General features: G+C 45.1%; 1 protein-coding gene across 14 annotated transcripts in view; it reads right to left on the bottom strand.

The window, feature by feature from the left end:
* Positions 1-2,198: 2,198 nt before the first annotated feature.
* The window catches only part of LOC139562214 (cell division cycle and apoptosis regulator protein 1-like), a 31,612-nt gene continuing 16,874 nt past the window's right edge, over positions 2,199-16,936 (bottom strand). For 11 of the 14 annotated variants that reach the window (XM_071379689.1, XM_071379688.1, XM_071379692.1 and 8 more), the window contains 14 exons: positions 15,885-15,998; positions 15,577-15,743; positions 14,602-14,812; positions 13,265-13,348; positions 12,434-12,631; positions 12,010-12,201; positions 11,659-11,907; positions 11,248-11,479; positions 9,272-9,489; positions 8,117-8,237; positions 7,672-7,869; positions 7,125-7,330; positions 3,966-4,044; positions 2,199-2,355 (listed from right to left, as the gene is read on the bottom strand). In XM_071379689.1, the coding sequence (XP_071235790.1) occupies positions 2,288-2,355; positions 3,966-4,044; positions 7,125-7,330; positions 7,672-7,869; positions 8,117-8,237; positions 9,272-9,489; positions 11,248-11,479; positions 11,659-11,907; positions 12,010-12,201; positions 12,434-12,631; positions 13,265-13,348; positions 14,602-14,812; positions 15,577-15,743; positions 15,885-15,998 (2,337 nt within the window). In that variant the 3' untranslated portion in view covers positions 2,199-2,287. Of the gene's footprint in view, positions 2,356-3,961; positions 4,045-7,124; positions 7,331-7,671; positions 7,870-8,116; positions 8,238-9,271; positions 9,490-11,247; positions 11,480-11,658; positions 11,908-12,009; positions 12,202-12,433; positions 12,632-13,264; positions 13,349-14,601; positions 14,813-15,576; positions 15,744-15,884; positions 15,999-16,936 lie in introns of all 14 variants that reach the window. The other 3 variants (XM_071379691.1, XM_071379701.1, XM_071379696.1) reach the window with 2 other exon arrangements.

The following is a 16,936-nucleotide window of genomic DNA, read 5'->3' as shown; positions in this document are numbered from 1 at the left end:
AACGGCTGTGAGCAAAGCTGGGGGGGCAGACTTTGTCATGATAATCACCACACTAAACTTTTGACAGACAGAGAATGGGATGCTTTGGGAGTCAGCGGGAGAGATAAAGAGTTGAGAGGGAAACCTCCTACAACTGTTGCATTATATGTGTGTGTGTGTGTGTGTATATATACGCGCACATTAATACTCTCCCTGAGATGGGGGAGGTGTTGATGGTAGACTCCCCCACAGGTAAAGCCTACGGGGGAGGCAGAGAATTCTAAACTTGACCCTACCAGAAAGGAGGGGAACTCTGACCATACCGGAAGGAAGGGAACTCTGACCCTGCAGGCAGGGAAGAGAACTCTGACCCTACCGCAATGTAAGTTAGGCTTTGTATTGTTGGGGATTTATAATGCTGTTAAGTGGACTAATTACATTGCTACTGGTTGCTATTTTGCTACATTTGTAACTTATTGGTAATGCCATTAGCTTGTAGCCTTGTTGACCTGTTAAATTCAGACATGTCATCTCCTAATTACTGGATTGCCAACCACTGTAACTGTCGCATGTTTGTAGCTATAAACTCTCCCTTTATAAACGCAACCTGGCTCCACCCGAAAAACCTCAACCCCGCATTGAAATGGACTGATTGTCCACAAACTAGCTTGTGTGAGAGGGGCAGAGGCCACAAAGGTACTCTGTCTGAGTCCGGGAGTGTGGTTACCTGCATCACTCTGTGGCAGGGGTCTGATTTCACAACACGCACGCATACATGCACGCAAAGAAGCTGGATGTGATGGGGATGTCCCTAGGGGGAATGGGGTTTGTGTGCTACCCATTCAGACCAGGACAGAGGGGACAAAAGCCCTGACAGGCAGTCACATAATATACTGATGGATTTAGGATAGTCATTGTTCCTCTGACTGTTCCCTAGGAAATTACATAGAGCTGTCGAATAAATGGCAACAAAATGTAGAGACATTTCCTGCTAAGTCAAAAGTTCACACAAACAGGTCTATCTTCTTAAATAAAAATGTCTTCTTGTGACCCACCATGTAAGAAATACAACTGTTCTAGCCAGGATCCAGTCTGTGACTAAAAAGGAGTCAGCTGCAACCCACCACCAGTGGTCTCTTCCCACCATTTGGGAAAAATTGGGTGAAATCCTTCATACAATGAGCTTATGCAGTACAGAGAGAATTTTCTGAAATCCTGAGCATCTGAAAAGTTTTCTATGCGTAAATATCTGTGAGACGAAACAAAAAGGTCATCGTTTCAGTTAACAGTGGACCCCTGAAATGTTAAATACCTGAGAGGTTTGAGGTGACCTTCGTGAATGGCGGACAGAGAGAAGTTCAGAAATGTCTCACTGGCTTCCCAGAGAGCTGAACGCTGGCCACACCGACAGGAAACAATCCTACACGTGTCACTGTATTGTCTATTCCCAGAGGTAGACGTTACCATAGACCAGGGTTTCCCAAACTTGGCCCTGGAGCCCCCCCCCGGTGCCCATTTTGGTTTTTGCCCTAGCACTACACAACTGATTCAAATAATCAACATTATTTGAATCAACAGTGTATTTTTATTTATTTAACTAGGCAACCGTGTAGAGCCTGGGCAAAAACTAAGAAAGTGCACCCCTGGAGTTTGGGGTTACTCTGCCATAAACAATGAAGCTGAAACCAATGTCTTGTTATGTGTTCTCGGTTACACCTGGAGTCCTGACCTCGAACCTCCAGGACACCATTTCTGATTGATTCGTCTAAGGACATGCCTGACACCCAAACCGATATGTCATTTCAGAATGTATTAAAATGAGGTTAAGGTTGGTCTAAACGTCAGCTGTGTCCTTGTAGTCTTTCCTTTCTAAAGGAGTGCTATAGGATGGGTCAGGGTGAGCCACTGCAAACTTGCTCACAGGGTTCAAAAGTGGAAAAACATCTATGATTATCTACTGTTGCCTCCTGGTGGTATATTCAGTCTATTACACCTTTCTAGATTCTAAATCTCTAACACAGACATCACATGCAGAATTATACACCTATATAATAATTTAAATACATTTCTAGCCAATTAGCATTTTCCATACGTTTCTACCTTTCATTGCAATATTAATAAGCATTTGTATATCAATGTTAATCAAAATATCTAGTAGACGTTTGTTTTTGTTTTTACACACAAAAAGGCTCTAAAGATACAGGACAAAAAGGCAATAAAACAATAAAATTGACCACTTTTAATTCTGCACAGGACAACCATAGTCAATTTTCAATAGAAAAATTGAATGCAGTAGGCTGCTTTGGGCTCATTTCTCAAGTTTTGCTCTCATCCAGGAATTCATCACCATCATCATCCCTGTTGCACAACCTTCATCTGAGAAGAGAGGGACAGAATCATAGCTCCTCACAGTTCTACAATAACCCAATAACAGAAAACACAGCACTTCTAGAACATCCAGAATTTTACAACAGAACTCCAGTAGTATTCTCATATGGTTTTAGTCTAGAATCAGAACCATTATATCTGTGGTCAAAAGGCAGGACCAGACCTGAGGCTGCATTTCTTTTGATGTTAGTGGAGACAGTCAGTTTATGGTTTGGCTATGCATTTACTTCCCTTTACAATAAACAAAAACACTAAACAATCCCAACATGGACATAACACTACCATGGTCTCACAACTCCTGGGATAAAACAAGCTTGTTACTGGAATAGGCCTCAGAGACTGAGGTTTCACATAAGGAGCTGCATGCAAAACTATGGTCGTATTTATTGGGCACCAAACGGAAGCAACCGGGCCGAAACGGGGAGATACTATCTGAACGTACAATAAGAAACTCATTTTCGTGTTCCGTTTCAAAACGCTTTGCTACGTTGTTCCCTAATGAATACGACTCATGTCTCAGAACAATGGCAGCCAGTCAGTTACAAAGAATAACAGTAGAAAATACAGAATAACTAATGAGTTTTATGATCAGCCGTCAGAAGAACAGAGTTAAAAGAGAAGAGGAGGAACATGTGATAAAGCAATTCTGTTGACTCATCAAAAACAGTTTCTTCAAGGTCCTAATCCCTGATTCCTCCCCTTCAAATATCATTGTTTATTTATTTTAAATATATTTTTTATGAATCCACTAACATAAATAACACCATTATTGCTAATTAGAAGTACGTACAACCAGGGTTCTCCCCTAAGAATGTAAGAGGGGTGCTGTGCCACCTTGTGGACTGGTTGCGCCATTATGTAAATTATCTTTATTTGTTATAATTTAAGCCAATTTTCTCTCTCTCTTGATTACAGAAAATGGCAGTTCGAGGTGTTAAAAAAAGCAAAAATCTGCCCCCCCCCCGCCGCCATACTCAGCAGTACAACCTTGTTAAAAAATCCTGGAGAGAACCCTGTACAAGTCACACATACTGGGATCAACGTGATGGTACTATTTGGGCAAGGCAATGAACGGGCAATACAGAATTAAACAAAACATTCAAATGATCATCATCAATTGAGGAAGCTACTGAAATCTAAAACTAATACCGTAAACAAAGAAGCACTTCACAATGCCATGCACACAATTTCTAACAAAAATCTTTTTTTAAATATCACTTTTAGAATGCATTATAATAACAGAGAATCAAACTGTAATTGATATCAAACCAATTAAACATATTTCTTCTTTTCAGGTGAAAACAGTGAGGTTACATGAAAACATTAGAACCAATTAAGTGAATGCCTGTCCCAAATGGAACTATATTCCCTATATAGTACACTACTTTGACTAGAGCACTATAGGTTCCAATCAAAAGCAATGAAATACAAAGGAAATAGAGTGCCATTTAGGATTCAAACAATGAGAATCTATATATGGTCCTGGTGGGGGAAAACAACAACCATGGGTCCAAATGAAACTCAATCAAATGATGCTTGTTTTTAGCGCATATTTACAAGGCTCATAAGAAATGTGTCCGATTAGGCAACTCACTCACTGTCCAACTCCTTCATTACTTCGTCTGAACCATTAGTTGTTTGGGATATTTGGTCAGGGGTGGCTTCTGTGGGAACGTCCTGGAATGAGAGAAACAAGAATTCCTCAGTTCATTTCAACATACAAAAACAGAACAACCTTTGGCGGTATTGGACAAGCTAATGATTTCTTTATGAAAAGTCCACATTATAGCTGTACTGCTTATCAATGCATTACGTAACAGTGAAGCTTCGAACTTGTACAACGAGTACTTTTGTCTCATCACACAGCTGATTATATCACAAATCCTTTATCACAAAAACTTTACCATAGAGGACCACTTTGGAAACTAGTGTTTCTCTGGATATACAAACTACACTGAACAAAAATATTAACGCAACATGTAGTGCTGGTCCCATGTTTAATGAGCTGGAATAAAAGATCCCAGACATTTTCCACACATAAAAAAGCTTATTTCGCTCAAATTCTGTGTACAAATTTATTTACATCCCTGTTAGTAAGAATTTATCCTTTGCCAAGATTATCCATCCACCTGATAGGTGTGGCATATCATGATCATTACACAGGTGCACCTTTTGCTAGGGACAATAAATGGCCACTAAAATGTGCTATTTTGCACAAACACAATGCCACACAAGTTGAGGGAACGTGCAATTAGAATGCTGACTGCAGGAATGTCCCCCAGAGCTGTTGCCAGAGAATTGAATGTCCATTTCTCTACTATAAGCCACCTCCAACATTGTTTTAGAGTATTTGGCAAAATGTTCAGGCCTCACAACCGTAGACCACATGTATGGCGTCGTGTTAGCAAGCGGTTTGCTGATGTCAATGTTGTGAACAGTGCCCCATGGTAGCGGTGGGGTTATGGTATGGGCAAGCATAAGCTACAGAACAACGAACACAATTTCATTTTATTGATAGCAATTTGAATGCACAGAGATACCGTGATGAGATCCTGAGGCCCATTTTTTTTTTTAAAGAAGGTTTCTGTTACCAACAGATGCATATCTGTATTCCCAGTCATGTGAACTCCATAGATTAGGGCCTAATGAATTCATTTCAATTGACTGATTTCCTTATATGAACTGTAACTGTAAAATCTTTGAAATTGTTGTAATTTGCGTTCATATTTTTGTTCAGTATATATCTAGCTGTATATGTTTTTACCCAAATAAACGTAAATCAAGATCATCTAACGTAACTCGAAATGTAATGCAAATCTCCCATTAACAACTAACCAAATGCAGCAACAGTAAGGTTCTTTCTTTCTCTCTTTTACGTAACGAATAATTACCATTTAAAACCAAATCAAACTTTATTTGCCACATGCGCCACACCGCCTATTATATAGGTCCTGGATGGCAGGAAGCTTGGCCCCAGTAATGTACTGGGCCGTTCACACTACTCTCTGTAGCACCTTACGGTCACAGATGCCGAGCAGTTGCCATACCAGGCGTGATGCAACTGGTCAGGATGCTCTCGATGGTGCAGCTGTAGAATCTTTTGGGGAGCTGAGGACCCATGCCAAATCTTTTCACTCTCCTGATGGGGAAAAGGTTTTGTCGTGCCCTCTTCACGACTGTCTTGGTATGTTTGGACCATGATAGTTTGTTGGTGATGCGGACTCCACTACAGCCCCATCGATGTTAATGGGGGCCTGTTCGGCCCGCCTTTTCCTGTAGTCCACAATCAGCTCCTTTGTCTTGCTCACATTGAGGGAGAGGTTGTTGTCCTCGCACCACCCTGCCAGTTCTCTGACCTCCTCCCTATAGGCCATATCATCGTTGTCGGTGATCAGGCCTAACACGGTTGTCGTCAGCAAACTTGATGGTGTTGGAGTCGTGTTTGACCACGCAGTCGTGGGTGAACAGGGAATACAGAAGGGGACTAAGTACACACCCCAGTGTTAAGGATCAGCGTGGCAGACTTGTGGTTGCCTACTCTTACCACCTGGGGGCTGGATCCAGTTGCAGAGGGAGGTGTTTAGTCCCAGAGTCCTTAGCTTAGTGATGAGCTTCGTGGGCAATATGGTGTTGAACGCTGAGCTGTAGTCGATGAACAACATTCTCACATAGGTGTTCCTTTTGTCCAGGTGAGAAAGGGCGGTGTGGAGTGCGATTGAGATTGTGTCATCTGTGGATCTGTTGGGGCAGTATGCAAATTGAAGTGGGTGTCCGGGAGAATGCTGTTGATGTGAGCAATGACCAGCCTTTCAAAGCACTTCATGGCTACCGACGTGAGTGCCACGGGGCGGTAATCATTTAGGCAGGTTACCTTTGGGCACAGGGACTATGGTGGTCTGCTTGAAACATGTAGGTATTACAGACTCGGTCAGGGAGAGGTTGAAAATGTCAGTGAAGACACTTGACAATTGGTCCGTGCATGCTTTGAGTACAAGTCCTGGTAATCTGTCTGGCCCAGCGGCTTTGTGAATGTTGACCTGTTTAAAGGTTTTGTTCACATCGGCTATCGAGAGCGTTATCACACAGTTATCCAGAACAGCTGGTGCTCTCATGCATGCTTCAGTGTTGCTTGCCTCGAAGCAAGCATAAAAAGGCATTTCGCTCGTCTGGTAGGCTCACGTCACTAGGCAGCTCGCATCTGGGTTTCCGTTTGTAGTCAGTAATAGTTTTTAAGCCCTGTCACATCCGACGAGCGTCAGAGCCGGTGTAGTAGGATTCAATCTTAATCCTATATTGACGCTTTGCTTGTTTGATGGTTCGTCTGAGGGCATAGCAGGATTTCTTATAAGCGTCCGGATTAGTCTCCCGCTCCTTGAAAGCAGCAGCTCTAGCCTTTAGCTCGATGTGGATGTTGCCTGTAATCCATGGCTTCTGGTTGGGATGTATCTGCGTCATCTGACCACTTCCGTATTGAGCAAGTCATTGGTACTTCCTGCTTTAGTTTTTGCTTGTAAGCAGGAATCAAGAGGATAGAATTGTGGTCAGATTTGCCAAATGAAGGGCGGGGGAGAGATTTGTATGCATCTCTGTGTGTGGAGTAAAGGTGGTCTAGGATTTATTTTTCCCAGGTTGCACATGTGACATGCTGGTAAAAATTTGCTAAAACTGATTTAAGTTAGCCTGCATTAAAGTCCCTGGCCACTAGGAGCGCCGCTCATGTCTACGAATAAATCAGTCAAACAGTCAATCAATCGTACCTTCTTGAGGACTACCTGAAGTTCATTCATGGCATTGCCCAGGTTGTTAAGTGTCTTGCTAAGCTGGTTGTGGTAGACCGTGTTCTGTTCCTCTGTGGTCCTGAGGTTGTTCTCTGTCTGGCCCAGGGTTCCCTTCACCTCCTCCAGATCTTTAGACAGGACTCTATTAGCAGATACCAGCTGGAGGATCTGCTTGGTGTCCTCGACTGGAACACACACACAAATTAATGAGAAAATGTATTTAAAATCTCAATGTCTAGGTTTACTTCAAATTCAAGAACCTTATGCATTGTCAATGTTTATTTAAATTTCAAGACATTTCCACAAGAAGTTTTCCGAGAGCGAGTGAGCAAGCGAGAGAAAGGAGTAGTATTGCCACCACCTTGAATAAAGGAACAAAATGCTGTACTTCTAGTTGAACTACTACAAATATTAGGTCTGAATCCTAACTTGAGACACACTATTGACGTCAATAGGAGAGTTGATTAAAGTTTGAATTTGGTGTTTTTAAGTTAGGATTGTGTTGGAGATAAGTGGATTGTCCTACCCATTTTGGAGTCCTGCACCATTAGTTTCTGCTCAATCTCCTCCCTGGCCTTCTCACTCTTGTCCAGTTTCTGCATCATGCTGCCCACATCCACCATGGCTCCATTATACACTATCAGACTGCTGCCTCCTGACTCACTAGCCTCCGCTTGCGCTGCCTGGCCACGAGACACAAACATGGGCAGCAACGCACGGTTACCTGAGGGGGGGAGAAATAGGGAAAACAAGGGGAGAGGTAGAAAGAAAGAGAGAGAGGTGGAGGGAAAGAATCGAAAGTGTAGGACTCAAAATAAACCACACTACGTCAGTTCTTACTATGTTAGATATTTACCTAGATCACTGGTGAAGGAATAGATTATTCTGTTCAACATTAGTGAAGCTTTAAAATGCTTTGAGACGAGTCATAAAGAGAACTATTAACCCACTCCAGTGTCTCCTTCACTCACCTAGCAGGTTGTCCAGCAGGCCTTCACTGAAGGAAGGAGCAGCCTCGTCTTTAGCTGCGTCCGTTAGTTTACGGTAGTAACACGACTCTCTTACCACCGGCTTGTTCAACAACTTCTTTACCTGCAAGTTAATCAACATTATAAGGGCCAACTAATTATCACTCACATATATTGTGACAAATATTTTTTTAAAGGGTAACACTGTAACCTTCAGCTCTAGACAGGTATAAGCCCCTGTGTGTGTGTGTGTGTGTATACCTGGGCTCTGGACAGATGTAACCCCAGTGTGTATATACCTGGGCTCTGGAACGATGTAACCCCAGTGTGTGTATATACCTGGGCTCTGGAACGATGTAACCCCAGTGTGTATATACCTGGGCTCTGGACAGATGTAACCCCAGTGTGTGTATATACCTGGGCTCTGGACAGATGTAACCCCAGTGTGTGTATATACCTGGGCTCTGGACAGATGTAACCCTAGTGTGTGTGTGTGTATATACCTGGGCTCTGGACAGATGTAACCCCAGTGTGTGTATATACCTGGGCTCTGGACAGATGTAACCCCAGTGTGTGTGTGTATATACCTGGGCTCTGGACAGATGTAACCCCAGTGTGTATATACTTGGGCTCTGGACAGATGTAACCCTAGTGTGTGTATATACCTGGGCTCTGGAACGATGTAACCCTAGTGTGTGTATATACCTGGGCTCTGGACAGATGTAACCCTAGTGTGTGTATATACCTGGGCTCTGGACAGATGTAACCCCAGTGTGTGTATACCTGGGCTCTGGACAGATGTAACCCCCAGTGTGTGTATATACCTGGGCTCTGGACAGATGTAACCCTAGTGTGTGTATATACCTGGGCTCTGGAACGATGTAACCCCAGTGTGTGTATATACCTGGGCTCTGGAACGATGTAACCCCAGTGTGTGTATATACCTGGGCTCTGGACAGATGTAACCCCAGTGTGTGTGTGTGTATATACCTGGGCTCTGGACAGATGTAACCCTAGTGTGTGTATATACCTGGGCTCTGGACAGATGTAACCCCAGTGTGTGTGTGTATATACCTGGGCTCTGGACAGATGTAACCCCAGTGTGTGTATATACCTGGGCTCTGGAACGATGTAACCCCAGTGTGTGTGTGTATATACCTGGGCTCTGGACAGATGTAACCCCAGTGTGTACATGATGTCCTCCAGGTCTTTCTCCAGCAGGTAGCCACAGTGGCTCTGGTCAAAGTAGACAAAGGCCATGAGCAGGTCCTTGTTGTAGGTCACCATCTGCTTCTTCTCCTTGTCTTTAGAGGACCCCTCTTTGGACTTCATGTCGTCTCTCCTGTCCCTGCCGTTAGAGTCCTCATCGTCTTTATCTGAGAGAGGGCAGGAGAGGAGCGCGTCAGTGCAGAATGAGAGGACAGGAGAGGCAAGTGTCAGTGGAGAATGAGAGGGCAGGAGAGGAGCGTGTCAGTGCAGAATGACAGCGCAGGAGAGGAAAGTGCCAGTGCAGAATGAGAGCGCAGGAGAGGAAAGTGCCAGTGCAGAATGAGAGGAAAGGAAAGTGTCAGTGCAGAATGAGAGGACAGGAGAGGAAAGTGTCAGTGCAGAATGAGAGGACAGGAGAGGAAAGTGCCAGTGCAGAATGAGAGGACAGGAGAGGAAAGTGCCAGTGCAGAATGAGAGGACAGGAGAGGAAAGTGCCAGTGCAGAATGAGAGGACAGGAGAGGAAAGTGTCAGTGCAGAATGAGAGGAAAGGAGAGGAAAGTGTCAGTGCAGAATGAGAGGACAGGAGAGGAAAGTGTCAGTGCAGAATGAGAAGGCAGGAGAGGAGCGTGTCAGTGCAGAATGAGAGGGCAGGAGAGGAAAGTGTCAGTGGAGAATGAGAGGGCAGGAGAGGAAAGTGTCAGTGCAGAATGACAGCGCAGGAGAGGAGCGTGTCAGTGCAGAATGAGAAGGCAGGAGAGGAGCGTGTCAGTGCAGAATGAGAAGGCAGGAGAGGAGCGTGTCAGTGCAGAATGAGAGGACAGGAGAGGAGCGTGTCAGTGCAGAATGAGAGGACAGGAGAGGAAAGTGCCAGTGCAGAATGAGAGGACAGGAGAGGAGCGTGTCAGTGCAGAATGAGAGGACAGGAGAGGAGCGTGTCAGTGCAGAATGAGAAGGCAGGAGAGGAGCGTGTCAGTGCAGAATGAGAGGACAGGAGAGGAAAGTGCCAGTGCAGAATGAGAGGACAGGAGAGGAGCGTGTCAGTGCAGAATGAGAGGGCAGGAGAGGAGCGTGTCAGTGCAGAATGAGAGGGCAGGAGAGGAGCGTGTCAGTGCAGAATGAGAGGACAGGAGAGGAAAGTGCCAGTGCAGAATGAGAGGACAGGAGAGGAGCGTGTCAGTGCAGAATGAGAGGACAGGAGAGGAGCGTGTCAGTGCAGAATGAGAGGGCAGGAGAGGAGCGTGTCAGTGCAGAATGAGAGGACAGGAGAGGAAAGTGCCAGTGCAGAATGAGAGGACAGGAGAGGAGCGTGTCAGTGCAGAATGAGAGGACAGGAGAGGAGCGTGTCAGTGCAGAATGAGAGGGCAGGAGAGGAGCGTGTCAGTGCAGAATGAGAGGACAGGAGAGGAAAGTGCCAGTGCAGAATGAGAGGACAGGAGAGGAGCGTGTCAGTGCAGAATGAGAGGACAGGAGAGGAGCGTGTCAGTGCAGAATGAGAAGGCAGGAGAGGAGCGTGTCAGTGCAGAATGAGAGGACAGGAGAGGAAAGTGCCAGTGCAGAATGAGAGGACAGGAGAGGAGCGTGTCAGTGCAGAATGAGAGGACAGGAGAGGAGCGTGTCAGTGCAGAATGAGAAGGCAGGAGAGGAGCGTGTCAGTGCAGAATGAGAAGGCAGGAGAGGAGCGTGTCAGTGCAGAATGAGAGGACAGGAGAGGAAAGTGCCAGTGCAGAATGAGAGGACAGGAGAGGAGCGTGTCAGTGCAGAATGAGAGGACAGGAGAGGAGCGTGTCAGTGCAGAATGAGAAGGCAGGAGAGGAGCGTGTCAGTGCAGAATGAGAGGACAGGAGAGGAGCGTGTCAGTGCAGAATGAGAAGGCAGGAGAGGAGCGTGTCAGTGCAGAATGAGAGGACAGGATTATCATGTGTACCATCTTCATCGTCGTCGTCTTCGGCCTCCAGAGGGTCGTACTCCTCAGCATTGGTGTTGTTGCTCTCATCCTCCTCCTTCTCCTCTATAGACTCCTCCTTTTTCAGCACCTCCTTCTCTTCCTTCTCACCCCCCTCCTCACCCCCATCCTTGCCCTCCTTCTCACCCCCCTCCTCACCCTCCTTCTCACCCCCCTCCTTGCCCTCCTTCTCACCCCCCTCCTCGCCATCCTCCTGGGTTAGGAAAATACATGACAGGCACAAATTGGAACTAGTAGGTCGTTTGAAAATCCAAGCATTTGAATCATGGCGTAAGCTTGTATTTTAAGTAAGCTACAATGTAAACTGCTTCATGATCTAGTAAAACTGTCAATATGAATACAATTCACATTCAAGAGCTATGAGCCACCCACCTTCCTCTCCTGTTCCTCTTCCTTTGCCTTCTTCATCGCCGGCTCTCCGTTCTCCTCCTCGCCCTTCTTCACTTCCCCCTTCTGCCCCGCCTCTTTCGGCACCGCCTCTTTCTGCACCGCCTCTTTCTTGGCCTTCACCTTCTTGTCTTTCTTGTCATCCTTGCAGGGCACAGAGGCCAGGGCCTTGAAAATCCTGTAGCCAAAGTCTCTCTGTAGCATCTCATTAAACAGCTCCGCAAACAGAGACACCTGGAGAAAAGAGAAGACAGCAATATTTGATGCAAATCTGTACTTCTAGGCATCTAAATGAGTGTTCAAGTGTGTATGTCCTGAATGTGTGTGTTGTCTCACCTCGAAGGAGTGTTCCTTGTTGTCCTCCAGTCTGTAGTCCAGCAGCACGCTCAGAGACATGACGCTGCAGTCAAACTTTCCGCTCTTGGCCGCCCAGTTGGGGTGAACGATGATGGTGGGCTCGTCTGGCAGGACGTACCGCTTCTCTCTGCGCTGGCGCTCCAACTCCTCCTGCTTCTTCCTCTCCTCCTCCTGATGGACAGACAGACAGACAGAGGGAAGGGATGGAGAATCAGAAACAAGTAATCAGTGGATCCATTCTAGTAAACCATCCATAGTGATGCTGTTGGTAAGTGTGTTAACTGTAGCTAAGTGCATTAAAAGCACTTAGCTACAGTTAACTGTAGCACTTAGCTACAGTTAACTCTGTCCAGCTTTGGTGCTTCTGTCTATAAGTACATACACTAGTCTTAAGTGCCCTAACCTCCTGTACCTCTCTGTCCTCCTCCATGAGTTGAGGAGCCTCCTCCTCCGGGGCCTGGCTCTCCGGTAACTCGGGCTCCTTGGCCTCCTCCACCTGCTCCTCCACCTTCAACTGCTTGGTGAGACGGGCAATCAGCTGGGACTTTAACCCCTTAGAGCTCAGGGAGCGGGACTCTAACTCCTTACGAAGGTCATTCACCTACAGAGGAGAGAGGTGGTTGGTCAGATCAACATGAGGCATTATGACAAATGTTGAAAAGTTACAAACTTGCCCATTTACAATGTCTCTTGCATATGGATTGGATATACAATGTGATTCAAACTATTTTGTGCTGAACAAACGTTGCAAGTGAGCAGTATGCAGATTGCGGAAGCTGCTTCTTTTGTATCACTTTACGACGCAGCAACACGTCAATCAACACGTCAGTCAACACAGGAATGAGCCACACAATACATAAGTGCATAACAAAAAAAATATGCACACCAGGAAACTTCCTGTGGAGAAGCTAATTATAGACAGGAATGCATTGTCATGACTTGTGATTAGTCTATTGTTAAGATGGTTGTGAAGTTGCGTGGCTAGAGAGATGAGGATGTGGGTCCTGCCTCTGACTCGCTAGCGCCAAAGTTATGGTATATCCTGCAGTGATCATCACCATACACATACAAAAAACATGTAGACTATGTACTCACTGTAATGTAAATCTCTTTGAATAAAAATATCTGCTAGGTGTCTTTAAAAGTCAAAGTAATTCACTTTGTACTGACTGAGTAATATTCAGTCATTTCTCAAGTATAGGCTATTCAACAATCAAATACTTGAGAACCCTACCTTCATTGATTTCGGATCAAGCTTAGCCCAGTGTGTCGGAGTGGTCACCTCCTTCGAATCTTCTTCATCCTTCTCCTCTTCCTCCTTTGAGAAAGAACCATCCAACCGAGACAGAAAGAAAGAAAGAGGGACAGCAAACCATTAAATCACCACTTCTTCTGTCGTTTTAACTAGTAAAAAAAAAAAAAGTTGATCCGTGCAAGAAGCAAGGTTCACATCCTGTGTCTCTGATAGTTTCTCTGGTCCTAGTGAGTAGCTCTGGGATGATAAAGTAGTCCTCTGCTACTGCAGGGTGGGTAGGTAGGTAACACAGGGATACCACCCTCTAGTTCTATATAATAAAACCTTTATCAAACCCACGGAAAACCAATGCCCCCGCGCCCCAACGGCCAATCAATCACGTTCTGTGGAACACAAAAAGGTAAATCAATGACAGTAGGTTCCAAAGGGGGTGTGGTCTGTGTAGTGGAAGCTTCATCAGGTTAAACTCAAAGCTGGTGCCCCCAAACTCAGTGTGTAGCTTAACTGTCTGTATGGAGTTCCCTAGCTAGCCATCCTAATCTAACATGGATTCTGATTAGGGATAGTTCTGGATTCTGCATTCTTTTGGTTCAGTTTAGGTTCTAGAACATCATAGAAAACCTTATGTCAAACCAACTGCCCTGGAACAAACCAAGCTCTAGATACAGTCCAATCAAAAACAGGGACAGACAAGAGACAGAACTTAGGGGAGGGGCTTTTCTCTCCTTTCGAATTCAGCAGATATTGAAGTAAACAAATTATTATAAAAGGAAACAAAATCTACAACACACACACGTCAACGCAACTGGCTCTGCAGGTTCCAGTAGAATCCTCAGTGGTTCCAAGCAAAGAATCAAATGTCATTTTATCCACCCCACTTGCAAGTAGACAATTCCAAGCAGGGTCATTTTTTATTAAATGTGATAATAACACAAGCAGATTAAGTAAATTAAAACTTAAGCTATATCCAATTTGGTACCCAATTATGAGTCATTTCTAGAGCTGGAAGCTGATTGGCCAGTTGCGGCGGTATCGATCAGATACGACCTAGTCTCCTTCCACTGTGTGTCTGCCGAGTGTGAGGGCAGGTGGGGGTGTAGGGCGGGGGTAGGAGCAGGTAGCAGGACAGTAGGAGAGGAACTGAACCTAAAGGGGGTATGGTAGTTCAGGATTCTGCCTGCATTGTGTGTATTTAGGTGTGTATAACATATGTAGTGTGTGTATCTGGGGTTGTTGTGTCTAGTGAATATCCTGTGCCTGTGTTGGTCCTGTGAGAAGCAGGGGAAATGAGAAGAAAGGGATTAGCGGTTCAGTGCCTGTTCTCCATCAGCCTCCTTCCTCTCGGCGGACAGCTTCTCAGCCAGCTGCTCCCGGAGTCCCCGCGACAGCCCCTCCCACTCTGAGCGGGTAGGAAGACAATGCCAAACATCCGGGAGAAACAAAACCACTGTCTCCACATGTGCGGGCACTGTCCGCCCCTTGTGAGTCTCCTCAGGGCGATGATAGCGAATCTCTGCAAAACGATACCTGTCGCAAAGGAAGAAGGCGCATTGGAAAGAAACATTCCAGTCAGGGACACACATCTCTTAAAAACAGGGCTAGCCTAGGCTATATTCCCCCAAATGACTTTTGAACTTGTTACAGTATCCCCCAAACACACAGAACACACAATTAGCATAACGGAACCCAGTCCGCAGCTCTCCATTGGTTGTCAAGGGTAACGGTGGCCATTTTGGTAAATTTGACAGAAAAACACCCCCAAAACCACCCCAACCCTCGCCTTCAGCCAATTAAAGCTCAGTATTTCTCTGTTACGACTTCGGAGGGGAGAGTTTTTGAGAGAAGACACAGAATCATAGGACAGGACAGTGAAAGCAAGAAGTTAAATATGTAAGATATTTAACAGAATGAAAGGGGGGAAAAAAATCAACACAAAAAGGTTATTGTGGTGTCTTCTGGTCCGGGAGACTGCTCTTTGAGCCACAGAATCAATCACTCATTCATCCGCCCACATAGATATACAAAGATGGAGAAAAGCAGGACGTCATCATACCGTAGCCAACGGGACATATTGCGAAACAAAAAATTATTAAGAGGCAAATCAAATGACAGAATAATAGTCATTAACGTCCAAAAAACAAACCAACAAAAAAAAGCACCCATCCAAAGTGTCAGATAACGATATTAAGCGTTGGAAGGTATTTGTGTTTTTTTGGTAATAATATTGGTAATAATATTACCACAGAGATAGAAAAGAGAGAAGGGAGGTTGAGGAGAAGAGCAGGACTTACCACTGAGTGCAGAGACTCAGGTCTATGCCTGTGAGGGCCTTACAACAGCGTATGGCTGTCTTTATGAGCACAGCCGGGTCCTTCTCAGGGTCCACTCCATCCAGGGAGGGGGACCAGTGGCCCCCGATGGCCATAGCCTCGTCCTTACCCCGCATCCCCACCAGGAACTGAGAGAGAAATAGAGAGACAGAAGGACAGAGAAATTGGAAAGAGAAACAGAAGTAAAAAAAAAAAAAAAAAGCCTAAGCTATGCAACTTACTCATAACTACTACGTACTGTACGAACCAGTGGTTGACACCTAACTGACCTTGATGAGGCGGGCGGGGTGCTGGAAAGCGTCTCTAAGTTCTTGGGGGTCCTCAGCCAGAGCACAGGACTTATGGTAGAGCTCCTCTAGACTGGGGTTGGCCAGCAACATCACCTATTCAACACAAGACAACAGACAGGACAAGTCAAGGTGTGAACGTTTGTGTGTGTGGACTACCTTATTGCTGTAAGTGGTATTAGGTGTGTGTATCACAACATAGCGCTGAACAGGTGTGCGTGTCGGGGTTTCCGTTAGCCAGTAATAGCCGGCTTTCGTCCGCATAAAAAAAAACCTGATAAATAAAATTGCTGCCGGCGAATTGTCTGGGAGAAGAAGACTGCTTTATATCCTCTTCATTGATGGAAATACATTTGACTGGTCATGCTTATCGGTCTATAGATTAATTTGCATCATTTAGTGGAATTAAATTGGCGCTTGTGTACAGTATATTGGTTACGCATCTTATTTATCACACTCGTACAGCAAGAGCTGCTGCTGCATCTTGTGGTGCTTTCAAGACAACTGGGAAATAGATTCAACCTGGCATCAAATGGCAACAGAAGGCAAGCTTCAGCGGGTCACACACCACTTTGCAATGAGCTGGAGGCAGTATGCAATTAGAAAATCTTTAATACATATTATGAGGCATGTCTTACCTTGCTTCAAAGTAGCCTATTAGAGCTCCTCTCTTTCAAATCAAATCTAATTTTATTGGTCACATACACATGGTGAGCAGATGTTAATGCGAGTGTAGCGAAATTCTTGCGCTTCTAGTTCCGACCGTGCAGTAATATCTAACAAGTAATCTAACAATTTCACAACAACTACTTTACACACACGGGTGTAAAGGAATGAATGAGAATATGTACATATAAATATATGGATGACCGATGGCCGTACGGCATAGGCAAGATGCAGTAGATGGTATAGAGTACAGTATAAACAGTTGAAGTCGGAAGTTTACATGCACTTAGGTTGGAGTCATTAAAACTTGTTTTTCAACCACTCCACAAATGTCTTGTTAACAAACTATAGTTTTGGCAAGTCAGTTA

The sequence above is a fragment of the Salvelinus alpinus genome, chromosome 32 (genome assembly GCF_045679555.1).
Source record: "Salvelinus alpinus chromosome 32, SLU_Salpinus.1, whole genome shotgun sequence".
In the NCBI taxonomy this organism is placed as follows: domain Eukaryota; kingdom Metazoa; phylum Chordata; class Actinopteri; order Salmoniformes; family Salmonidae; genus Salvelinus; species Salvelinus alpinus.
Note: the sequence above shows the minus strand (reverse complement) of the source record. Positions and strands in the feature narration are given on the sequence as shown.